General features: G+C 37.9%; 2 protein-coding genes across 2 annotated transcripts in view; both read right to left on the bottom strand.

The window, feature by feature from the left end:
• arhgef18 (Rho/Rac guanine nucleotide exchange factor 18) overlaps nucleotides 1-2,090 on the bottom strand; it is a 57,394-nt gene extending 55,304 nt beyond the window's left edge. The window contains exon 1 of the mRNA XM_015399996.1: nucleotides 1,996-2,090. Coding sequence (XP_015255482.1) covers nucleotides 1,996-2,071 — 76 coding nt within the window. The 5' untranslated portion in view covers nucleotides 2,072-2,090. The remainder of the gene's footprint in view (nucleotides 1-1,995) is intronic.
• Nucleotides 2,091-12,898: 10,808 nt separating this feature from the next.
• Nucleotides 12,899-26,490, bottom strand: part of LOC107100834 (insulin receptor-like) — an 86,488-nt gene continuing 72,896 nt past the window's right edge. The window contains exons 8-23 of the mRNA XM_015399488.1: nucleotides 25,816-25,942; nucleotides 25,097-25,347; nucleotides 24,267-24,434; nucleotides 23,986-24,184; nucleotides 21,303-21,441; nucleotides 20,945-21,098; nucleotides 20,641-20,789; nucleotides 19,612-19,768; nucleotides 19,369-19,465; nucleotides 17,638-17,705; nucleotides 17,299-17,528; nucleotides 16,607-16,717; nucleotides 16,256-16,418; nucleotides 16,006-16,135; nucleotides 15,788-15,922; nucleotides 12,899-15,535 (exon numbers count right to left, since the gene is read on the bottom strand). Coding sequence (XP_015254974.1) covers nucleotides 15,181-15,535; nucleotides 15,788-15,922; nucleotides 16,006-16,135; nucleotides 16,256-16,418; nucleotides 16,607-16,717; nucleotides 17,299-17,528; nucleotides 17,638-17,705; nucleotides 19,369-19,465; nucleotides 19,612-19,768; nucleotides 20,641-20,789; nucleotides 20,945-21,098; nucleotides 21,303-21,441; nucleotides 23,986-24,184; nucleotides 24,267-24,434; nucleotides 25,097-25,347; nucleotides 25,816-25,942 — 2,633 coding nt within the window. The 3' untranslated portion in view covers nucleotides 12,899-15,180. The remainder of the gene's footprint in view (nucleotides 15,536-15,787; nucleotides 15,923-16,005; nucleotides 16,136-16,255; nucleotides 16,419-16,606; nucleotides 16,718-17,298; nucleotides 17,529-17,637; nucleotides 17,706-19,368; nucleotides 19,466-19,611; nucleotides 19,769-20,640; nucleotides 20,790-20,944; nucleotides 21,099-21,302; nucleotides 21,442-23,985; nucleotides 24,185-24,266; nucleotides 24,435-25,096; nucleotides 25,348-25,815; nucleotides 25,943-26,490) is intronic.

Genomic DNA, 26,490 nt, shown 5'->3' with positions numbered 1-26,490 from the left:
AGAACTACAGTCTAACATTGTTACTGTACATACACAACAAATTAAAAGATATAAAAAAAAACTAAAAAAGTAAGTAACACTGCTTCTACTTTTTGTGGGAACAAATCATAACTAAGTATGTCATATTAAAAATGAATGGAAATAAACACTTAAAATAGCTCCCTCTGTGCAATAAATCAACACAAGTTTAACATTTGGTTGGAATTACTGATATAAATGAAGACATAAATGCCAATTGATTTTTTTTAAAATGCATATATCATATTTAACTAATGGAGAAAGCTTTAATCTAGAAATACATGCCTATAATTGTTCCTTTAGCATAAATGACTGCATCTTTGCAGCGTGGTATGAAGATGGAGGCTTTTAGCTTCTCTGAGCTGTTTGGTCTGGTGTCTCCGAACTTCCTCTTTATGTTACAGTAAAGGAGATATTGGTATTGATGGTGTAGGCAGAGGCCAACTCCAGGTAGAGGAATATATATATTATATATTCAGCATCTTCAGAAAGCTTGTCAACAGAGAGAAGTATTCAGTGCTCAAAATATCCTGGAAGGATGCTGCTCTGGCTTTGGACTTTCTAAAACTTAGGGGACAAACACCAGCATATGGTGTAGCGAATTAGATATATATGTGGTGCATTTAATGCTTTACAATACTAAGTAAGTCTTATACTGGCATTGCATTATAATCCTGCATCCTGTCCTATCTCTTATTCCACTACGTTTTTTTACATCTGAAACTTTTTGTATCCTACATTTTCCTTCTACTCACCTTTCAGAAAAAATATTTGATTAAGGCACCGTTAACAGTCTGTTTTTTCTGTAATAACAGTTTGTGGCTTCCCTGCTAGTTGTTAACTCAGCTGTGATTGTTTATGGCATGCATGACCATAACAGGACAGTTCTGTTTTTTATTGACATCATGTGATATTTTCATTGTCAGATCAACTGAGTTTTGGGCCGTCGATCTCTAAGGCATAATTATCATGATTTTCATGTAAAAATTAGAAATATATCACATAAATATCAATATGTAAGTAACTTTTCACTTTCTTTTCTGTTGAAAATCATCTGTATTTAGATGTTTTTTAACAAGTCATTTAAAATGGGATGTCAAATATATCAGGAGGAAGGAAATAAAAGCACGTTTTACCCACGAGAACCAGCGTGTTCAAAAGCTACATGATAATCACAAGAGGAACCCAGGTCATGATCAGGTGGTTTAAGTCAGTCAGGCTGCACATATCGAGGTGCTTCTCACACTTGTATGGTTCGCATATGACAAGACATTTTAGTTTAATTCATTCTGACTAGACAGAGAGAGAAACCCACAGATTTAAAGATAACTTCTCAACATGTAGTTGTTTTTAGACTGCTGCTTTTCTGGGCCAGCATGAGCCAGTTCAAATTTGCGGTGACTAGTTTATGTGCCTGCATGAGTTAAGAAGAAGTGCCGCTCGTTTCTCATGGTGCACGACGGATGCTGCCTGCAGATAAAAACAGAGCTGTCACATCTGAGCTTGGAGTGCACATCAAAAACCCATCCTCATCTTTGATCAGAAAATTCAGTGCCGTTTGAAACTACCAAGCTGCACAGACTAAAACGAAAAGAAAGCGTAAACAACAACGCTCATCAGACTCAGAGAAGAATAAGGCCCGTGGTTAGGTGTTGTGGGGTGAAGCACACGTTGACTACTAAAGGTCAAATGCAGCCCTATAGATGGTAAGTGACATCTTGACGGATGAATTACAGGTTTCTGTTTGAATTTAACAACACATATCTGCACTCTCACAGTTTAACACAATGCACGCTTCACTGTTTTTGATCTGAAAGACAGCAACCGTCACTCACCGCAAACCACAATCAGGTCACAATGGCAAACAGAAGTGATATGAAAAGAAGTGAATGGAGCTCAGAGGAGAAACAGATGGTTTGCACGCTCAGGTGGGTCACAGAAGGTCGGACACTTAACTTGAACCTAGAAGCAGATTACCTCTCTTGAAGGACCATCTCTTCATCCAGAGCTTAGAGAAGGAAGGCCAGGAGTGGTTAAGGGGAGAGTCAGCCATGGGAGCAGAGCAGAGGCCAGCTTGAACTGGAGCCTGCTCACACTGGTGCTGTGGTACCAGTAAGAGGAGGAGGGAGGGAACTGAGAGGAGGGAGGAGAGCCAGGAGGCTGGGGATTACCTCCAGTAGCAATGAAGAAAACAGTGAAGCTACAACTGTGACGAGAAACAATAGCAGGAGAAGGTTGCATACTACAAAAAAGTCTGAATAAGTCATTTTTCCTTTAAAAAAGTACATTTTTCTTGAATTGAGGAGGTAAGTGAGACATTTTGCCAATGGAACAAGACAATTTACATTTAGAATAAGAACAAACAATTGCATTCTCCTATTTCATGTGTATATTGTGTAATTATCTTATTTTAAGACTAAAAATACTCATTCCATTGGCTAATCATCTTATTTATCTACTCAATTAAAGGTAAATACATTTAATTTAAGAAATATTGACTTATTTCTAGAACATTTTTGCAGTGCAGAGATGGGAAAAGGAAAAATAAAAGAAAAACTTTAAAACCATAATCTGCTGCTTTTCTTTTAGAACCGTTTGCGCATTTATATGCTTTAAAAGTTCATTTGTTAATTCGGGACATTTGAATATTGATCATTTATAATCATAATAACCCAAACTGAAAGCTAACAGAAAAGAGATAAAAGGGGAAATATTATAAAGGTTAACCAGAGTGTAAAATTAGTTACATGGTTGGAATGTAGCAGTTCATATGTTTGTGCTGGTTTTGGGAAATAGAGCATTAACAAAAAAGGAGAAGGAAGTGGATGTAATGAAAGCACAGAGCGATGAAACTGTTTCTCGTTGACACACAGGGACATGCACAAGCACATAGCATATGTAATCTGAAATAACAATTAGAAATGTATTAAAGAGACTTATTGTACCAAAAGAAAAGACGAAGACTGACTGTTTGAATAGCTTGACAGCAATGATACTCTAACATTTGCACAACCGCAGCTACTTAAAAAAGGACCATGGTGCATATAGTGGACAGCAATCCTGGGTGTTTTCCAAATAAGCAGAGAGACATTTCCGTTACTTTTTTCATGTATTGATTAAAACGTTAGAGTTACATATTGAGCATCAGCAGAAATATGCTGATGCAGGATGTGTTCGTTGAGAACCTATAGACGGCTCTGCTAAACAAAAATCTACTCACATTGATGAAACCGTTGGCAGAACACAACTTCTTAGTAATCCTCGTCTTTAAATGGCAAACACCTATAGAAAATATAGCTTAAGTCCTTTGAGTTACTCTGTGAGAACACAAGTCTGGTCCTCAGACAGAGAGTAAAAAGACAACCAGCTGCTTCCTCTTTTACCCCCGCTCGTTCTCTGCAGCTCAGACGTACAGTATCACACATGAGTGTAGCTGAAAACAAGCACCGTTTGCTGACACACTACCAGCCCACAATACTGCTCCTCAGGTCTGAGCAACACTTCTGCAGAAAAACAAAAGGATGCTGTTGCCCCCCCTTGCTCTGACCTCTCTGACTTTAAAACTTTAAGACTTTAAAACAGCAAGAACTCCAATTGCTGCATTAGTGTTTAATCAGAAAAGCACCCAACCAGTCAAGTCTTAGATATGTGACTAATGGTGCTGCAGGGTGTAAAAACCTCTGCTTTGCTGTCACATTTTCTTTCTGCATGAAAACTTGCAAAATCCTTAGAAGCAGGTTTAAGTGGGAACAAAATAATTATTTGATTTATTAGATTAAAACCCACATGCATTGTTAAAAGCTATTGACTTTAAAAGGAGTCATCCCAAAACATTGTTTTGACAGAAAGCAGAACTATGAAAAAGTCCTAAACCACAATGGATTTCTTTCTGTTGCATTTCAACAAGCAGGATTTCCTATATATTGTAAAGCCTTCTAGATTAGCATTTCTTCAGAATTTCAAAGTTTTTATTTTGGTTTCCGTTTCTTTTTTTCTTATTTAATTTTTTGCCCAATTCTTGTACATGAAGGCAGGGTTTTAAAGAAAACAAAATATCTTTGGACAGAACAGAGGAGGAACAGAATCTAAAGGTCATAAAGTCAGGCGTTTTTTTAAACAGGAAAATATGTTTATCAAAGCCTTCAATGCTAATCGTTGATAAATAGTAAACAACTCTAGTGAAATAAACACTAATTTTGATTAACCTATGATAAAACCCCAATATCTTGAAATGCCTAAATGATTCAATTATAAAGGAGAGAAATGTGACTTAAGGAGCCAAAGAGAGAAAAGTCCACAGAATAGTTGAACACCAACTTAAAAGCATGAAGACATGAATAAGAAACCCCTGAAAATATCGTATTTTAGTCAACAGAGGGAAAAAAGTAAAAAAGAATATTAGGTAATAAAGGAGTTATCATCTTGTCACTAGTTTAACGTGAAAGCAAAACAAAAGAGGCTCCATCAATAATGTTTTCTTTCTTTATGAAATTCAAATATGTTAACAGGATGTCTTGATCAACTCTTCTTTCCAGCTGCTAAAAGGAAAAAAAAATGTATTTTCTGAGTGGATGGACCCCAAGGATAACAGTTTTATCCAATTTCTTATCTCCCCATTTATGTTCAGTTTATCCATAAACTTGTTAACCAGGTTTTAAACCTAAAAAAAGATAAAGGCTTTTACATAGATGAAATATGGTTGTTGTTTCTGATGCTTTGCCTGTTTTGTTTAGCGTTAGTGTAAACTGTGAAAAAGGTTGAACAAAATAGAAAAGGTTAAATTTATCACAGTATACTCGTGGGTCGGTTTATATTTGTAGTGATGTTGCCATCTCAATAAACTTTTCTGCACATCATTAGCTGACCATCTAGTGATGAAAGATTAGTCTGGCTTCCATTGGCAGGATTCAGCATGCCGAAGGGAGTTAAGGTTTTCCGCACCATGTTTTTTCTCCAACACTGTTTACATTTGATCACTGCTGCACTTTAGGAAATGGAAATGTAAGGAAAGCTGTACAAAAAAAATTTTTGTACGCACTCTGTGTTTACAAAATGACAATAAAAGTTGTCTATGTCTAAGTCTAAGTAGTCATCAGCGTAAACAGAGTGTTTGATTAGCAATTTGAGGTGAAGATTTTATAATGCAAGATACGATTAGCACTTGGATTAATGTAAAGTGGTGGATAAGTGCAGCATATATTGCATATCTAAGTTAGGACATGTATGCTAAGGAGTTCGAATGAAAAAATAAATCTAATTTGCACCAGCCTGATATATCTGGAGATCACACTTTGTGTACATCTATACTGAGCTTCTGAAAGACATTTATATTCATTCTTTTTTTTTTTAAAGGTATAGTGGAGCATGTTATTTTTCCAGGTGGATCATCAAAATAAGTGGTCCTCCTAATTGTCAATCATTCTGGTGATATGTTTATGTAAGGCCATCCTACGTGCTCGTCCTCTTTTTCTCTTACCGGTGGTGAGTCTGACAAAGTGGAAAAATTGCAAATCTTCTTTTGGAAAGTAAGCTTGTATGAGCGTTGTAAACAGCTACTTTTAAACAGAGCGAGCACGAGGAGAAATGGGCTCGTGTACAGGCTAGTGCATGTACAACTTTTTTTTTTTTAAGTGGAGAGGGTGGGTCATTTCAAAAATTCCAAAAAAAATTCTCCAATATACCTTTAAGTTGCTAACATAGACAGCAACAGAGGTATAATGGTTATAAAGAAAAGACCCTTCTTACACTAATCAAGCTCAACTAAAATCTTTCATCATGTTCCCAGTTGGTTAAAAAACAGCATTGCTTAGTGCAGAACAGGGTGTAAAACTCCTGCTACTTGTGTATGCGCTGCTGCTTCAACACAACCTGACTGCTGCTAGTCAGGTACAGTAGTTAGGCCATTTGAGTCAGGTGAGTAGGTAAGGCACATATTTAAAAGTAGAAGGAGACAGATTCTTAAGGATTTGGATTTGAGACCACTGGTGCAGGAGGAAGTAATCCAGTGGAATCAGCACATAAGCTGTAAACTTGTTTTAATTTTTTCTGTGACATATGTTTACGTTGTAGGTGTATTGAATGATGTTCTTTTTATGGGTGGATCATCAAAATAAGCGGTCCTCCTAAATGTCAATCATTCTGGTGATATGTTTAAGTAAGGCCGTCCTACGTGCTCATCCCCATTTTCACTTACAGGTGGTGAGTCTGAGATGGTAGAGACATTGCAAAATCTTCTTTTGGAAGGTAAGCTTGTATGAGTGATGCAAATAGCAACTTTTAAACAGAACGTGCACCAGGAGAAATGGGCTTGTGCATACTCTTGCAAGCGTTTAATAGGCATTCCCTCTTGGGAGCGGGTACAGCATTGTGCATGTGCTTTATTTTTTTATTTTTTTAAGTGGAGAGCCCGGGTGTATTAAAAAAATAGCGAAAATCATCCACTATACCTTTAATTTTTCTTACCTGTGCTGCCTATTTCAATGATATACCTGAAATAGGCAGCACAGGTACAGCACAGGTACAGCACAGTACCTGTGCTGTACCTATGACTTCAGTTAGACTTAACTGAAGTCATAATCTTCAGTTAAGTCTAACTGAAGATTATGACTTCTAATCTTCAGTTAGACTTAAGGAGATTTAAATATTTTGTTTGATCTCTTCAAAGTGAAGCAAACATTTATTGTATAAACTGTTGCAAAAATATTGGTCATTTGTGAAGGTTTCACACCTTGGACAGGACCAGAGAAAACAGATGACAGACCATCAGCCATCAGGGGTCAGGTGCAGGGATTTGTGAGCAAACTAGGACCATGATGGAAGCAGAACATCAGACAAGATTAAAAACATCAGTCATACACACATGAGAAAAACAAAAAAACATGATAAAAACAAACATATTCACCTTTGGGATGTTTGTGTAGAAGGAAACAGGCGGATTCATTATTATATTTCCACTGCAACATTAAAACACACAATTGCCCAGAATAATCTAAATCCCATATTGTTGAATCAGATCCTCAGATTATTGTAAATTCTTAGGAAAACCTCAACTTTCCTTTATTAAACCTTGGATATCCATCACTACATTTAGTACTTTTTCATTCATAATCCATCAATTACATGTAGACCTTCCTATCATAACCCAGTTAAAACTTAACTGAGTGTTTGATGAACTGGTAAATCCCCAAGGATTAGGCAAGTGTTAAAAGATTAAAGCTCATTAGGAATGATCAAGGCTCTTGAATGCAACAAGGTTAGACACCAAAAGAAAAAAAAATTTTTATAAAAATACTTAATAATCATCTATGATTGAATATAGAATAGATATGCTTCCAAAACACATGCATGGACCTATATCTCATTAAAAGTCATTCAATAAAAAAAACTTATTTAAGGACAACATTAAATACCTAAATCTGTGCTACAAAAAGATTAAAATCACAAACATTAAAGTAATTTGTAATTGTTGTCTTTAATTGTTCAGTTTATTAGTGTGGCAAGTCGACGTTTCCATCACTTCTGTTCTGGACAAATTCTGTAATGGATAAAACTGAAAAATTAAAAGAAATGTATAACTTGCTGGAGCAGCACCCATGAAATAAATACATTGTATGATTAAGAACTTTAAATCATGTTAAATACTGTTAATATATAATTACTTTTAATTTAGTAGGATTATATGGTGATTTCAATGATTCTATAGTATAGTCTATATAGAAGTATATTAATTTCTGTTCAATTAAAAAAAGAATATATGTCTTATTTTTAGGCTTTTACAGGACTTTTATCTACCAGATCAGTTATATATTTAGCTACTTTATTAAAACTTAGAAACACCAATTTTAAGCTAAATAACTTTTTTTTATGCTGAAAATTTTAGAAATGAGCTAAAAAGCATTATCCCCCATTTGAATATATTTTATGTTAGTTTTCTACATTTGCTGTTACCTAAAAAACAGCTTTAGGAGTAACAAATTTGAAAGTGTGTTAATTTTGAAGATGCGAAACATGAGATGTGATAAAAAGGAGATAAATGAATAAAGTGATAAAATCCCTTAAGCATTATTGGGACAGGGGATGTTTCCCCCAACCCTTCAGTAATTTGGAAATATTTCTTAAAGCTGGGCTGTGGATTTTTCATAATTTTCCATTAACATGGACAAACACTATTCCCAAAAAATGTGTTTTTTCTTCCTTTAAAACCTAATAAAGAAACGTGTTTAACAGTATTTCTTTTCATAGTGTCCATCTTTAAAACTGCAGGTGTTTTGAAAGTTCCAACTTTGAAAAGGCCCCTTTATTCTGCTACAAAGGACTTCAAGAAGACACATTTTCTCCAATAATTTTATTCATAATTTTAATATAAACAGTTAATTGTTGAATAATTTACACACAGCAAGATTTTCTTACTTTCATATCATTGCAACATTTTCTTTACATGTCACTACTTGGCTCTCCTTTTGAAAACGTATAGAAAAAATAAATTGTCAAGCGTTCTTTTAGTCATGGCACGTTTTGTTGTTGTTTTGATCCTGTACAATGAGCTTTTATCTCTGCATTTGTGAGAGGAACTCCCATCACGTTTGCTGTCCGTGGTACAGATAGATCATGGCACATCTGGGTCCAGTGTGAGGTGAATGGGGGGGGATATAAAGCGATCCGTGTGAGGTTTTTGCAGGTTTGGGAGGGGGGGGTTCGGACTGTACACGCACACATTTACACCCGCTTTCTGCATTCACAACGTCTCCACATACTGTATACACAATATGTTCCAAAAATGAATACAGGTACAATAAAAATTACATTAACAAAGAGGTAACCTGCAGGACTATGCACAGAAATCTGGAGAAACCACCTACGTGCACCAAGAGAAGACACTTAAAGACAGAAAGGAGGAACAATCAGACAATGGTTTCAACAAAGCAAGCACAGGAGGTGACTGAACTGGAGTAGACCACTAGCTCTTTTATTTCTACGCATTTAACTTCAATCAATAAGGATTCATGAAACATACGTTAAATATGCCACTTAGTAAGTTATGAAATGACTCAGAGCAGGAGGTGTTTCATAAAGTTAACCTGTTGAAAGGAACAATTCTAACAGTTTTATTTCTAGGAGAAATTTTGCTGAGATAAATCATATGATCCGGCCATTTTGGGGGGACAAGTAGTTTAAACAAATTCAAAAACTTAAGTAGGTAAAGCTGAAAATTTTAAAATTAATCAACCATTATTCTGAGATTAACAAATCTGCAGAACATCAAAATTTTCTTTGTTAAAGGCTCAATCTGCCCTTTTCTACCAAATATTGAGATATCAGTTTGTTTGTAATCTCAAGCTTTACCACTAGATGGCACACTGCTCCTTTTACCAAATGACTTTTGCTCTTGAATAAACAGGGAAGTTTAAAGTGAGAAAAAAGCCTTTTATGATCAGAAAAACATGTCTCTCTATTAGAATAAGAAAATAAGTCATATTAATGTGAGCAAACAGTTTCATCTTCTAGCAGAAATACCTCCAGCTCTAGTCTGAATTTCAGGCAAGTGTATTCTTCATCACAGATTTAATTTTTCATTTTGGATCTTATTGCTTAGAATTACTCTTTAAAAACACATGGGGTGGTCTGGTCCAGCTTTCCCCCTAATGTGTACATAAAAAGGAAGAAAAAAAAAAAGTTTCCACCTGATTTTTATTAAAAAATAAAAAGACATTTATGAGAAAAGGCTTTCAGTCGACATGCTGCTTGGACTGAGTGTGATGGGGTGGGGGCTGACATTCAGAAAACTAGCATGAGATTATGGGATGCGACAAATTGGAGGCCACATGCTGTTTTGTTATGTTGCTTCAGACAGGAGAGCTCCCCCCCCCCCCCACTTTACCAAATACATGAACAGACTACGACATGTTTCTGTGGTGGGCTGTGTTATAAAAAACAGACAATAAAAAGAGAAATAATCAATTAATTTAAACTTAGAAAAAGATATATACACACATTGATAACGTTAAATTCATCATGTACAAGAAGTAGGAAAACTACAGTCAGAAAAAAAACTATTGATTTTTGTCCTCCCCTACTTTGGCTAAAAAAATAGAAATCAACATCTCTAAAGTGTAATACTTTATCTGCTGAAAACAAAGCAAACCATCTGCTTTGTTTTCACCCAATAAGAGTTCAGCAAACCTTCCCTAACACCAAGTGCTTCTCTTTTATTTCCTTTTTCCTGGACACACAACATCAGCAGCTATTTACAGTTTGAGGAGCTTATTATTTATTGTACAGATTTCCAAATAAACACCTTTATTTTTTTTTTGTAAGGTTTTGGTGTGAGTGGGTGGGGGGGCCCTGTTGTAACAGACTGATCAGAAGCAAAAGCCATCAACATCAAACCATGAATCTGGAGTTCATCAACTTTTCTTTCAAATTACAGTATTAATTCTGCATTTAAAGGAAAAAGAAACAGAATGTGTAAAAAACAAAAAAATAAAATAAAGTGAAAGCTTTTATTTTAAGTTTGGTGTAAAATCTGCGATTTGTAGAGAAATGCCAGTTTCTGAGTCAGGTGTGCCTTTAGTCTTAAGAAGGCACGTTGAGACCTGCAATGCCTCCAAGAAACCACTAGAGGGCAGTCTGAGCCACTTCACCACAGAGCCAGAGATGTGGATTCCTGATTATCTCTAATTAGGAACAACTGGGATAGATGAAAAGGTAGGTAGTTCTTCTTTTCCCTCCTCCACCTCTTTATGCTCTTGAGGCAAAGCAAGGAGCCGCCTCCCTGAGACCAAAAATTTACAATCAAGATTTTAAAATCTGTTAAAAGTTTTTGTTTATGGCACACAGGATTGTCCCAGTTGGCTTTTTTTTCTCTGCAGCAGGAAAATAAAAGGTTCTCTCTAATCGCCCCCACTTCTGTGTCATAATCCGTCACAACAGACCCACTGGATCAATGGTGCTGGCAGGGAAAATAAAAGGTCATCTCTTGTATTCACAGTTGGGGTGGGGAAAGAAAAAAAAAAAAAAACATACACAGACGACAAAATCAGAGCCAATACAACAGGAGGATAAATGCAAAGAAAGGTCGTTTACAAAACATAAGGCCTACAGCTGAGCTAGGTTAGCTTTGGCTGCAAACAGGCGATAAGAGGGGGATCTGCTGTGAAATCAGTAGATATGAACCGAGGAGCAGTCTGGAGGTCGTCTGCTTCCTCCTGTAGTGGAAGTGGGGAAAAGAAAAGGAGCTGCTCGTTAAGCTCCATAGTTTGTGTTTAATTCGAAGCAAGGCTGCCTCCCCCAGACACACAAGAAGAGATACGGATACATAAAAAGAGGCAGGAGAGAGTTAACCGTATAAAACCATCATATGTGTGTAAAACGTAGCATAAAAAGATTTTCTTTGTAGTGATACTAAGCAGGCTGTGGGGATGATCGAGGCTCTTTGAACAGCTTCCTCCTTCCTGCACTGAGGTAGACTCCGGCCAAACAAACAGACCAAGACAACTACATACAAACAAACTATTAACAGAGCTGTTCACCGCCAGCCTTCCCACCAGGACAACAATTAACCATCTATTTCCTAAAACCTCATTAATGCTCAATCACACGGTCAAATAGTTTCATTAAAAAAAGAATAGTACTCTGTTGTTTTTATGCAGAGGGAACCAGAGATGTGTCTGAGCTACAAATAGGGCTCACTGTGATGTGCCAGTACTAGAAACATTAAAGATGTTTACTAGAATCTTATTAAAAACCTTGTTTTCACTCAAAAAGGCAGAAATCTAAAATGGTTCCAATTTGTTTCTTTAATTTACATAAACAGTCTTCAGATAAATTGATAGAAGGCTCCCCCACTGAATGATTTGGAGATTTACTGACAGCCATATTGTTGGACCTTAAATAATTCGATAAAATGAACGTAACAAAAACATTACCTTTATGATTTTTCTTGCTATTCAATACAGTAACTGTTTAAAAATAAAAAATAAATCTAAGAGCTTGCTTTTAAGAATCACAGTATTACCTTGCACCTTGGAGTTGTAGGTCTCCATGGCAACCAATGGGTGCTTTCTGCATGCTAAGTGGTTGCCAAGGAGTCTAAGAAATACCTTTTCTGTCTGGCCGCTACAGACAAAACTAAGTGGAGTTTACTAAACTCTTTTGCAACTTTAAGTGGATCTTTGGTGAAATTGGACTAAAATTTTACTGGAAAAAACACAAAATCCATCCAGTTGATGTTTTCTATGGCAGGGGTTCCCAGACTTTCAGCCTCTGACCCACAAAGTGGTACCAGAGTCGACTCATGACCCAAATATTGAGTTGAGAATACAAACCTTTACTCAAAATCAATTAAATACAGTTGCAAAATATTACAATCGGCTTCAACAATCACAGTATTTGGTTTATTCCATCTTTAGAGATGCTTTTCTAACCTTAATCACTTTAACATTAGTGTTTATCGTTTAGTTTAATTTCTGTTGTGGATCTCTCGACCCGTTAATAGCTGATCAACGACCCCATTTTTGAGAATTAGTCCTCTACAGCACTTCATAAAGTGGACCTATGATGCTGTGGGCCAAACTATTTTTCAAACACTAAAAAAGGGCAATCATTAGCAGGTTGAGTTTCATGTCTTTTAAAGGCGGTATCTTGGATACTAGTGTTAGTTTTTATATTCTCTTATAAATAAATAAATTTACTCTTAATAAAATTAGTGTTTTGTCCAAATCATGCAATGGGAGATCAATCTATTCAAATACAGAGATGATATGAAGGTTTTATTACACATCTTTAGCTCTTGTGACCACATCAGTAAATGCTAATAACTACTGACTCTGAACTACCTGAAGCGACTCAATCATAACATATTAGAAACCTTTTGCTTTTTTTGCAAATGAAAAACTAACAAAATAAAAACTGACAGGCCATTAGGAGCATATTTTCTGCATGTTGCATCAGCTTAGAAGATGAATTTGTTGGGAAATAATTAAAAAGGCACTGGTTCAGATATGGAGGCAGCTTCTCTGGCCACCCTTTAAATTAACGCTGCTCAGCAAAAAAGTGTCTGTGTCCTCAAAGAGAAATGCTGCCATTTGGGAGAAGAGCGTTTCCAGTTATGCAGTGAAGGAAAATCTTTTTGCCGATTTGTTGGCACTGCTGTTAGAAATGATTTATACTCCAAATTTATGGGGTGAAAATCACGAAAAGACAAGATGCTGTAAAGTGTTATCTTCTGCAAACCCAAGCAGCCGTTGATTAATGCAGCAAAACACTCTGATGGTGTCGGCCAAACAGCATTCTTTGGGGATGTGGAGATTTGACTGAATCCTGGAATGTGTGTCCTGAGCGGAAAAGCTGCTGCACGCCGTGCCCCGACTGTGAAGCTCCATGTGATGGCAGGGAGAATAAGAGAATTAACAATCGACTCATGATCCCGCCCCACCCGGAGTGCAGGACTGCCGGCTGTGAATACATTTGGAACTTTCCGCATCTCTCTCCAGCCCTCAGTCATTAAACGTGGAAATTTCCACCAGACTTATTTGGAGAGGAGAGTTCAGTGGCCGACAGAAAGCCTTGGAAGCCGCGTCGGAGGGTTCAGGAGCAGTGAGGTGTGGGTGATTTATCAATGCTTGGGTTTAATGTAGTAAATCTCCCCAATTGAAATTCCTAATATCATCCACCTCACCTGCCGTAAAATCCAGGACTAATACCGACAACTGAGAAGCACCCGAACAAGCAAAACCACTCAAAGCTGCACAATTTCAAGACATTTTTGCAACAGAATTTAGTTTTTTTTTGTTTTCTCCTCAAAGAAACCAAATGGATAAAAAGGCAAACTGTGATTGTGACCAGAGAAAGACGGCAAACACATTTCTGGAGCACTTTGACCCTATAAAGGCCTGGCTTCCCCTCTTTGTAAAGCTTTTAGGTCATTTATCCCGGTTTTTTTTTTTGCTGCAGTAGTAAAGTTTCCTCCATATGTTGAAAATCAAAGACAAAAGTAAAAATTAAAAAATAAAAAGATCATGGGCTGGATGCCGTAGACACAGAGAGCACTGACGGTAGATTAGTGTAACTTCTGGGGCTAAAAAACATTTTAAAAAAAAAGAGAAATACACAATAAAACACGTAAGTAAAGCCTCTGATGAAGTACACAAATATCAACTACAGTATTTACAAAAGTAACCCATCAATGTTATACAGTATACTATATATAAAATAATGGCTGAAAAATGTAATTATTCTATATATACTATATATATATTATATATTTATATATTTCTATACCCACTATAATATATCAAAGCAGCAGCTATTGGTCAGTCTGATGAACTCTTTTGTCCAAATTTGAACTGTTTAAATATCCTTCAGCCACAAAGTGAGGACACAGAAACAAACAGAAGGGAAATAAGGACACAGCCAATAAATTAAAACTATTCACCAAACACCTGATAAATCTGTGGGTAGTTTGGAATTTTGCAGAACCAAAAACAAAACAAAGCGAAAAGAAAAGAAAATGTTCCTCCAGGAAATGATGTTTGTTCTAAGATCAATTCTTCGCGAGTAAGTCATCCCACTGATTAAGTCTTTGTAGCTAAAACGAGGAATTTACTTAGACATGATTCTGTAGTCTATAGGCCACATATTTTTTTTTTAAAGGCCACCATCAGAGTAAAAACGTTTCATTTGGAGAGACAAAAAAAAAGGTAAAAGCACAGAAGTGTGGAAAATGCAGTTGAGCTGGGAGCGAGAGGAGAGGCTTTTATGGGGGTGAGAGGGAAGGTTGAGCAGCCTTCTTGGTTGTCTAAGGTTTGTTGTGTTCACAGTTTTAATTTTTTTTTTAATGTTTGTTGTTGTTTCCGTCACATGGAGTCCTGGAAACATGGTGTTGACCCATTAACGCAGATGTGGGTAACATCAAGTCTGATGTGTCATGGAGCAAGTTGAAAAGAGGCGTTTGCATCCTTTGCTTGCCTTGGTTTGGCAGCTATGAGGAAGAAAATTCAAAGTCCTGAGATCTGGGTTCTTTTTTTTTTTTGTTATTTTTCGATGGGTTTCTCTAAGAATAAGAAAAATCGTTAGAAAATGTTTGCAAGGTACAGAAAAAAGGGACAGAAAGAGAGGGAGGAAGTGTCACTAGTCATTTTAGGGAGGGGGAGGGAGCAGGAGATGTTAGGAAGGACTGGATCTGGGCAATGATAAGATTCTTCCGTTTTTCTTGCCACCGTTCATGTGTGTGTAGGGGATGTGCTCCTCATAGTTCCCCCTGAGGGCCACCGAGGGCCCGCTGTCTCTGCTTAAGCTTTCCTCCCTCTGGGAATAAGACGATGGGTCCAGGGGGATACTTTCCATGTTGTCCAGGTCCAGGTCGAAGTCCTCCGTCTCGGGGATTTTGTTCTCCTCGCTGTAGAAGAAGGACACTTCCTGAAAGGTCGGGTGCAGGTCGTCCCGCAGCATCTCGATGATCTCGAGGAACGTTGGCCGCATCTTGGGGTTGTACTGCCAACACATCTGCATCAGGCTGTGCCTGGACAGGAGACGCACAAACAGATCAGTGACATGCTTTAGATCCAAAACAATTATTAACTAAAAAAAAAGAAATAATAGAAAGACCGTTTACTTTCAGCCCCATTGACTGAAATAGAAATGTATTCCTTTGGATTACATTTCTATATCAGCCAAAAGCTTCTGAAGTGACATGTAAGCAATTAAAACCAGAAATATTTTATAAGATTGTTCGTTTCCGACTAGAAAAGAAGAAATAAAAAAGTATGATTACATCCTCTCAGGGCAGTTGTCAGGTCGATCCAGGAAGCCTCCGTCCATGACGAACTTCAGAACCTGCTCATTGGATAAACCCTGGTAAGGCTGCTCTGCTAACGTGCTGATTTCCCACAGCACAACCCCGAAAGACCTGCAAACACACACGCACACACAAATAAAGGATTAAAGGTCAGAGATCTCCGGCAAATCTTCAGCGTAGGAGGAGTGACGTACCAGCAGTCAGAGTGGGCGGTGAAAACCCCGTCCTTCAGGGACTCTGGAGCCATCCACCTGACGGGAAGCAGACCCTTCCCTCCTTTGCGGTAGTAGTCAGTCTCATAAATATCCCGCGTCATTCCAAAGTCTGCGTGGCGGCAGGGAGGAGAGGGGGGGGGTTAAAGAGTCAGCATACGTGAAAAATCCACTGGGATTGATCTGGTGTGCTTTCTGTGTGAGAAACACGGAAAATCAAACAAGCACAGACCTCCGATCTTGACAGTGAAGTCCTCCGCCACCATGCAGTTTCTGGCCGCAAGGTCTCTGTGCACAAACTTCTTGGCGTTGAGGTAGGCCATGCCGTCTGCAATTTCTGCTGCCATCTGGAGCATGTCTTTCAGAGTGGGCGGCGGGCAGCCGGATGGGTTGTTCTAGAGGCAGACAAAAAAAAACAAGAAAAACAATGAAAACCTTCATGTTTTATCAGCCATTTTTCCTGCTGCTGGGTCTTATGCTTAATCAAAACAAACTTAGGGAACATTTCAACTCCCGTATTTAATATTTTACACTTAAAATGATGAGAGATGATGAATAAGAAGAACAAACAGAGGGAACAAACCTCAGAGTCTGGCCTCAGACTCCGCAGGTAGCTCTTCAGGTCGCCATGAGTCATCAGCTCCATGACTACCAGCGTGGGCTGACCTTTAGACACGACTCCCAGCAGACGAACCTAAGAACAAATCCACTTTGTCACTTATTCTTTAATTGCAAATTTAAGTTCTTTTTATGAACTTCATGCTTTTTTAGCAGAATAACAAAATATGTTTACAATTTAACAAAATATGCTCTAAACAAACAAAACACAAGACGCATAAATACACATTTATTTTATCCACAGGGCTTCCAATATAATATCCAATATAAAGGCTTTCCACAACCTGGTTCAAAGAGAAAGTTTAATAAATCATAGTAGTAATGTGGACTCTCCCCTCCTCTCAAGGAAAATGTATTCCTTTCATTCCAATGTGGTATTGTGTTCATAACAGTGTTGACACACGGCCGTTTAATTGTAGCTCCGTAGGTTTTGTAATGAAATGGTAAAGGCAGGCTCCATCGCTCGCTGAGTGTGAACATTTGTTTTGGAGTCTGACTGCGTGTCAATATGGCCGCTTCAGCACAACAAGTGGGTCATGATTCTGTGGCTCGTGCTGCTTTCAGCAACATGACAAATCTCTGTGAGTCGGCTAGCTGCACCAGCATGCTGGATGGAGATGGGTTTTTTTGTGGTTAAAAAAAGAGGCGGGTCCTCACCACATGGTGACAGATGAAGGCCTTCATGACCGAAGCTTCATTCAGGAACTCGATCCTCTCTCTCAGGCTTGCTGATTCGTTGACCGTCTTGACGGCGACGCGCGTCTCTGGTTCTCCCTTGACGATGTCCTGAGCGATGCCCTCATACACCATGCCGAAGGAGCCCTGACCCAGCTCCCGGAGGAGGTTGATCTTCTCGCGGGGAACCTCCCACTCATCAGGAACGTACACTGAACAAAACACAGAGAGCTGCATGAACCCCGCCACAGATTGAACGTTTACTTCTTCGCTAGGTTGTCATATTCTAAAAGGCAGCAGGACAATACGGGCTGGTCTTACTGTCATTGGCACTGAAGTATTCTGGATTCGGTGAGGTGATGAGATCTCCCAAAGGACCTTCGGTTTGCCTGTAACACAACCACAGGAATGCCGCTAAATAATTGAACGTAACAGAGAAAGAAACGTCTAGTGACAAATTATTCAGGTTTTATATTTAGGAGCCTAAGTTTTCCCATTATGTCAAATTACTAAGTTACCAGCTATATGTGATCAGCCAACACCAAGCTTTGTTCCTGACTATCAAGTGGAAGAAAGACATTTTTTTTTTTTTTTAAGTTAAGGTCTTTTGGAGTTATGGCTACTAGATTTAACCACAGACAGGAATATGTAGATGCCTCTTTGGGCGTGGGCTTGAACTTTGACGCCACCGCCATGTTGAATTAAAGGAGCTATAGGGATCGCTGATCAGAAAGGATGCCTCATGCATTGAAATGTACCAAACGTTTTATTACACAAACAAGATCTGCTGGCCTTACTTTTCACACGTAAGAATGAAAAAACATGTATTGTAGTATTTTCCCCATCTTTAAACAAATTGAATTTTCTAACTTTGGTGGAAATACTGGGAATTTCCCCGCATCCCAATATGAATCCGGCAGGGAAAACAGCTAACAAGAAACAAAATATTATTCTCCACACACTAGAATAAATTATTTAAATTATTTATATAGATTTCCCAAAGATAAAGCTTTAAGAAGACAAAGGTTAATCAGTTTAATCTAAGCATTCGTGGTCTTTATTTATTTTTTAATAACATGTCCATATCTGGTATAGACACAGATATGCGGTGGAGTATTATGGGAATGTATTATATTTGACCAAGTAAAGGGATAAAATTACTAATATGAGAAAAAAAAGCCAGAAGAATAGAGTAAAAACATAATGAGACAAAACTGGTAATATTGTAAGACAAAAGTATATTAAGAGGTAATTTTATGAGTAAAATATGAGAATAAAGTGGAAGCATCATACAGTCTATAGGCTATAGATTATTTTATTTTGGTTTATGAGATAAGGTCAGAGGAATAAAGCCAAAAGAATATGACATTAAAGTCAAACATTACAAAAATATTTTTTATACTACAAATATAAAGCATATTATGAGATAAGAGTCCCTCTAACACTGAATAAAGTATCTAACAGCAGATCCAGCATATCCAACACGGCGTACGCTCTAAGCCCAACCCACGGTTTGAACATGTTTCTTTTCCAAAGAGCTCATCAGGCTGGATGAGGTCTGTACTCTAGTTGGATACTTTCAACTAACAAATAAGCTTTGATCTAAAGCAATCAGAGCAAACATCCTTAATAGCTCTGGATGAACTTTTAGAGTTTTTGTGCAGTTGGACAGTGAAAATACCACAATTTCAAATCTTTTGCAGCCTCTAAGAGATGTTCTTCCATTACTGTGCTGCATTTAGTTCCACTGAGCTTTCCATCAGATCTAACCCGCTTCTTGTACCTTTTCAAAAATATATCTCCAAGGCATCATGCTGCCATCACCGTGTTTCACTGTAGGGATGTTTTTTCCACATAAACACCAACAGGGAATCACTGTCTCCCCTTGGGATGTGGAAAACAGCCCTTCTTATGGTTTTCTTTGTTATTTCTCTCTATTGAAGCATATTTCTAAAATTTTAATGAAATACACTGAAGCCTGTAGAAGTGTTAGACAAGTGAAACAATGCTAAGCAACAAATGTCTGCTGCAAAGTTTTTTGTTAAACCTTACCTTTTCCTGATGATAAAGAAGACGGCTCCTCCCACGAAGAGCAAGAGGATGGAGCAGATGACCGGTCCACTCACAATCCAAACTAAACCTGTATCAGCTAAAGACAGACAGAAACCGTTGGGTATCAAAACCTGAAATAAGCTTCTGAACGCTTTACACTAAACTAATTGAACGGCAAACACTGAACATAGGAAAGAGGAAGTGCAGGCATAGAGAGTGAAGCAGGACATCATTGTGTCTTACGGCTCGGCATGAAGAAGTACGTGGTTTCTGTGAAGGATCCATTTCCAGCCAAGGATGTAGCCCGGACAGTCACGCTGTAGTTCCCAGCCTGGACCAGCGTGAGCTTGGTGCCGCCCAACTTCTGATAGTTCAGCCGTGACACACAAGTTGAGTGCGGCTGGATAAAGACAAGAAAAGAAGACTTAGACTCAACTGCGATGTTAGATTTGAAACTAAACCTAAATGCAGGTGAGAACCTTTACTGTAAATAATGAGTCACATAAGCAGCCTTTCTGCTTAAAGTCCTCAAAACCTTCGCTATTTTAAAGTTTGAAAAAAAAAAAAGTCTTTTTGCATCTTCACACAGATGTGAAGACATAAAAACAAAACAGATTTAACGATCTGTGAAAAGGTGTGTCACTCTTTAAAACCTGGAATAAGAAACTACATTTAATAAACTAAAAAATCAGTGCATTTTCTATTTCAAAAATAGTTTCTGATAACCTTTGTTATATATGATAATTACTGTTTAGATAGAAAAAAAAACAAAGTGTTTAGCAAGAGGGTCAATAAAGTGCCTTTATATCCGAGTCTTGCTTTAGGCAGCCAGAGTAACAGCCTAATTAATTAATCAGAGCCGCCATCGTGTTCTAATCAGCGTTTCAATAAAATGTAGACCAGTATTGTTTAGGCTGAAGGCTGTATGCGTCTGACTCGACTGTTTTCAGTGCAGTGCAGAGCAGACAGGGTCTGAGATACGACATAATCTCTGCTGATGCATTTGAAACCTTCCTTCTTGCTCCTGTCACTTTGGCAACAGCTGCTGCTGGGTTTTAATAGCATATTTGCAGCAGGTAAACACCAATGCTTTAACATGCACCCTACCACAGATGTACACTTATCAATCCAAACCAGAATGAAAAAAAAATCTCTAATCTCTTTTAGTTTCTGTATAACAGGAAAGAAAACAGTGAAAGCAACCTTTTTTTTTTGTCAGGTGAAAGAGGCAAGTTATTGACCTTTTTTTTTTTTTTGGTTTTGCATGTTTACCTCTGGGTCGCCAACCTTCCGGTAGAACACCTCATAAAGGATGATTAGGCCATTAGGCGAGGGAGGCTCGTTCCATCGAACATTCACATAGGGGGGCTCAGCGTTCACAATCTCATGGGTCACCTGGCCTGGGATGTCATCTGCTTTTACTGGACAACATTAGACATAGAATGTCAATGGATCAAATTCATTTCCCAGCAGCAACATATTCTGTACTGCTAGCTTTAAGTGTCACATTGAAAGACATCTGCGGGGTCGATAACTATACGCTTTAAGATGCAAATTAGTTGAAGAGCATCCTTACACTCTGGCATGGTCCGGGCGCTGACATAAGTGGGCAAGCTGCAGCGTTTGGTGTCTGTGATATGGTTGCAAGCTATGATCTCTATCTTATAGCTGGTGAAGTGCTGCAGGTTGGATATGACTGCTGATTCCTTCCCAAACACATCGACCACCACCTGGGCAAAAAAGGAGAAAGAAGTACTGCAACTGATGCAATATAAAGTCCAAGACGTATGTTACTTTAACTCGAATAAAGATTCTTATTCACACTGCAGTCACTTTAGGTTGACTTTTTTTATAGACATAGATTTTTTTTTTTTACTTTCTGTTATTAACGTGCTTCTCCAATTATAAATTAAAACACAAACAGCATTTGAAACCTTAGATCCCTCTTCCTCTTCGTCCTCTTCCTCGGGTGAAGCAGTGGTTGGATCGTACTTCAGACGGGACATGGAGGTGTGAAAGAGAGTGGACTGGGTGGGGTCTGGGTCGTCCACTGAGCGTCGAGGACGACTTTGCCTAGAAACACGTAACGAGGAGATGCATAAAAAAATAACAATAATATATGTGGTCAAGATGTTTGAAAAGACATGTTTCATAATTGAGAGAAGCAGATGGATGGACAGAGATTTTTAACCATTTGACGTCAAAGAAGGAATCAATCTAACATCATTTAGCCAGAAATATCTCCTCCAGCCCCGGTTATCCCACCAGCAGCCATTTTCACATGGTGCAACTAAGAGAGAGGATACTGCACCCTCAGCTGTTTGAGGTAAATGGCACAATCCACACATTCAGGGAGGAAAACAGATGTTTTACCTTGTTTTTTTTTTTTTAAAGAATAATAAAACTTTAATTTGAGGGAAGTTTAAAGAAGGATAGAGAAACTAAAGATAAGAAAAAAACACTGATGTCTCTCTTCTTGGCAAACCTGCTGTCAATTGCTTTGTTTGTGATAATGATAAGTTAGACTTTATTAATCTCACAGTGGAGAAATTCACTTGTCACATCCGCTCAATAGTCAAAAGAAGGTACCAAAGGGAAAAGGTGCATGGGGTATATGCAGTGCAGCCACATCTGTACAGTGGATCGAGAGAAAAAAAGAAATAGGGCAGAGATTTAAGGTGACTTATGTACATTTAAGGTGACTTATACATGTATGGATTTGGTGTTGCACATGAATGTGGTATTGTGTAAGGAAAAAAATTGAGGTTTTGAGATAAATATAACAGCTGAAGTCTCTTATTTAACAGGATTATTGCACAGGTTATTAAATAGTAATTGCACATTAGTTATTGCACATGGCATCAGAATATAAAATACCAAATGGCCCAACTATACCAAACAAGTTAATGTTTTTTAAACATTAGGAATCTCAATTCAATTGCTTGAAGCTTGTTACATAATCATGTTACAACCATAAAGCCCCACCTGGAGTTCTTGCTTTCCGAAAACTTAATCTTAGTCTAATCTGACCAAAGTAAACTCCATCTCTTTTCATTTATTAAGAACATAAAGGCATGGCCTGTAGATTGCATTTAATGACTGTTAAGGAAACTTGATGACCAAAGGATGTTTCTCTTTACTGTATGTTTCTAATGTTGTCTGTTTTTTTTCTTTACCATCCGGCTCACAGTGCATGGTGGAAAGATAGATGTGGGTCCTCCTCCTCCAACCTGAGGGCCAGTGGCTAAAACAAATGGGCCTGAATATCACCTCTGACAAGTCATGGATTATTAATTAGAAGGTGCTAGAAACTCAGATCAACATAGAAAAGACAAGCATTTTGAAAATGCTTTTACTTTTCAAATTGATTGCAGTGTTATGTAAAAAAAAAAAAAAAAAAATCCTTTAGGAGGAAATATTTTCCCATGGAAGCAACATATATGGTTAGGTTGCTGATTTTTTCACATTTAAAACATGTAGATTAATTTGGTTTAAGGCTTTTTTACAGATTTTAACCAGAGTTGACAATAAATGTGACGGCAATTTGTTGTCTTCTTGAGGCTCAAGTTCTGCTGAGGAGTTTCTCACTCAGGTGGAAGAAAAACAGCCATATTTCTTTTGGTGGATGGGCTCTGAGAGCACGAGGACTGTTGTTAGTACAGAGAGCTCGCCCCGTCCGGAGTCAGTAGTGTGTGAGGCTGAGTGTTTTTGTGTTTTCAAATGGCAGTGTGCATGATTGCACCTCTGACTGGCATGAATGATAATGGGCACAGTAATGACTCCCTAGGGGTAGTGCGTGTATGGAGGTGTTTGTTACCTTGTGGGGACAATGTGGGGCCAGTTTCCTAGAAGTATGCTACATTGTAGGGTTCTTACGGGTTTTTGTGGGCACCAGTCAATCGGTCCTCACAAGGAAACGTTCTCCCCTTGAGGTGGGGGATGGTGTATGTCAGGTTTAGGGTTAGGTATGTGTTAGTAATGGTTAGGCCATAAAAATTTATGGAAGTCAATGCAGGATAGCGAGACATAACTTGTGCAGGTGTGTTTCAGTGAGAAGGAAGGGTCAGTTAAGCCCCTCCAACCCCAACTTTTTTTTTTTCCCTTGTTTAAAATATCCAGATTTTGCCATATTTGGTTGCTATATCCTGAATTGTCTGGAATTTATATGATTTCCAGGTCTGGAAGACAATTGAGGATGAAATAAAAAGGATATTTCCCATGACTTTCTTCTTTTCATACCATTTTTTTCTCATCTTCCCTTCTCTCTCTAATCACACTGTCCCTCTATTTCTTCATCCATGTCTTCTTCCTTTTTCTGATTCTTACTGCTCATCATGTCATGTGTTTTTCTCTCCATTTGTTTTTTGTGTCCTCACTTCCTTTCTTGTTTACACTTTCCGGATTCTGACAAGTCCAGGTATAATTTCATCCTTATTTGTTTTGTATTTTAAAATGGTGAATAAGAAAAAATTACATTGAAAAAGTCCTGAATTTAACATTTAAAACAGTGCAGCAACACTGCTTATGATATCTGAGAAAAATATAGAGAGACCAAGGGAAAGTTTGGCGCGACAATCAAAGCAGCTTTTCAGAGGCGCTGGCCTTGGGAGGCCTCACCTGCTCTCAAAGACGATGTTATGGAGGTAATCCTCAAAGGTCTTGCGGTACGCTATCTCTTTCTGATGTTGCTCGATTTCAAATTTCGTCTTCGGGCAGGTGCAACATCGCCCCCCTGGGTTCAGATCTTCTGTTTGGTTCCACTTGTGCTCGTCCTCGCTGTCCAGGTGGGTTGGGGTTCGGGACGGCAGCTTCATTCCTGGGCAGGATAGAGCAGTGTGAGGTGAAGGCAAATTTTTATAAAAGGACGGGGAAAAGATAATGGGGTGTGTTTGACTAACCCTGTAGGCAGTAATCAAACTTGTAGAGGTCGCTGTCCTCCTGCTGCTTAAGACAGACCACTCGGTAGTGGGTGATGTTTCCGTTGGGACTGGTGGGAGGCTTCCACTTCAGGATGATCTGAGACGAAGAGTTTGAGGAGGAGATGGGGTCCAGAGGTTCAGAAGGTCCTAAAAGAGATAAGAGATGGTATTTAGTCAGAACTAATAAAGAAAACAAGATGAGGTCTTTACACAGATCTAGGAAAAACAATTCATTAACAGACAGGATAATCTAACACATTTGCCTGTTTTAAATAGTGGAAGTTTGGTGTTTTACCAAAAAGGAAGAAAGAAGTCCTGCTTTGAATAGTTTTTTTTTAGGCAGTGGTGGGTAATAATATTGTTTTTTTAGAACAAAATCATCATAAGTTTTAGTACGATAGGATTTAAATTTAATAAGCAAGATCGGGCCCACGCTGTGGGACACATCTCGTTAACACCTAATCTGATCTTTCATTTATCGTTAACATTACAGCACAGGATGAAAACAATCTGCGGAGTCATACTGTTGTGCAGAATTTTACAAAGGCTTTCACTGATCAACAATGTGATTCTTTCCTTGCTTTATTTTTAGCAGACAGTTTCACAGTTTGTTAATCTTAGCATATGAGCATTATCTAATCCCTAATAGTTTAATACATCAAAAAGACAGCTGTTATGCTACAGTTTGTAAAATATATTTAAATCACAATTACTCATCAAAACTATAAAGTCCAATGGTTTGGTCTATATTAGTTAGTTTATATATATCCACAGATTTCTAATATTAAATAAAGTCAGGTTTTACTTACTTGAGGCGTTTGTGCGAACATAAATGATTTCGCTCTTGGCTCCATGAACCTGATGTTCGTCAGACGCAGACAGCTGGGTTCTCACCATGATGGCGTACTGGGTCCAGGGTTTTAATGCTCGGATGAGGTAGCCTGGATCTTCTGCCTTCTTTCCATCTGTGGCGCGAGGCGGAGGGTCGACGTCAGCTATTACCCAACTGTTTGAGCCGCACGCGTCCTGTCCATCGAACTCGGTCACATTCTTGTACGGGCTTTTTGACGTGGTTAAAAAAAAGAAAAAAAAAGAGAAAGAAACCTAAATTTACAAATATTGTTTGGATTATGTCTTAATCAGCAGGATGTCCAAACATACAGAAAGTCTTAACTTTAGCAGGATCTGTTAAAAAAAATAATAAAAATAAATGAATAGCTGCAACATGGCAGACATGGTCCTGCAAAGGTCAGTGAGGGGAGCTGCTTTTTTTGTCTCAAGCTGTTAAACTTTATTTTTGCATTTACGTTATATCCTTTAATAACATTTTTTATAATACTTCTTTTACATCAATGTAGAACCTTGTGACTTTGTTTGCCATTCGGAATCCAATAACCAGATGAGATTAGCAGCTTATAATCTGTTGAAGTTACTGGTAAAAAATGTCCTCTAGAACTATGTGAAGGTCACTGATCAACAAATTAAATTTTAGTAGATATGGTTAAATAATAAAACAACTTCCACTTACGCCTCTTTGTAGAGAACCATAAATCCCAGCAGGTCTCTGTAGTCCGACGGCCAGTACGCCTGCCACTTCAGAATGATCATGTTAGACTTAACCTTAATCTGAGTGAAGTTCAACAGCTTCATCTCACCTAAAAGACAGAAAAGTTAGGGATCAGTAAAAGGTTGAACACCTAAAACACTCAGCACAGTAAACATCTTTCTTTTCCCTAGTTAACCCTAATATGGATGTATTGAAAGTTTGATTAAAAAGGAGCTAAGGTGTTTTTTTTTTTGGTTTTTATTAAAATAATCACATATTTCAAAATCTATATATTTCTATATATGACTAACAGCAACATGCGGAAAAATAAGTTAAGAGCAAAGTTGATCTTAAACGTTATCATGAAAAAAAGACAAAACTCCCTTAGTATCTGCTGCCACTTTACAATGAGACACTATAACTGCACTAACTTGTGCAAAAAACTAATGTGCAATCACTATTTAATACCCTGTGCAATAACCTGTTTCATATTTAATGCCCAGTGCAATAACTATTTATATAAATACCCATTTTTTACGGTATATACAGTATGTCCACACACACACAAATACATATACACATATACATATATATACATATACACATACATATACACATACATATATATATATATATATATATATATATATATATATA

This window comes from Cyprinodon variegatus, unplaced genomic scaffold (assembly GCF_000732505.1).
Source record: "Cyprinodon variegatus isolate N-32 unplaced genomic scaffold, C_variegatus-1.0 Scaffold30, whole genome shotgun sequence".
NCBI classification, from domain to species: domain Eukaryota; kingdom Metazoa; phylum Chordata; class Actinopteri; order Cyprinodontiformes; family Cyprinodontidae; genus Cyprinodon; species Cyprinodon variegatus.
Note: the sequence above shows the minus strand (reverse complement) of the source record. Positions and strands in the feature narration are given on the sequence as shown.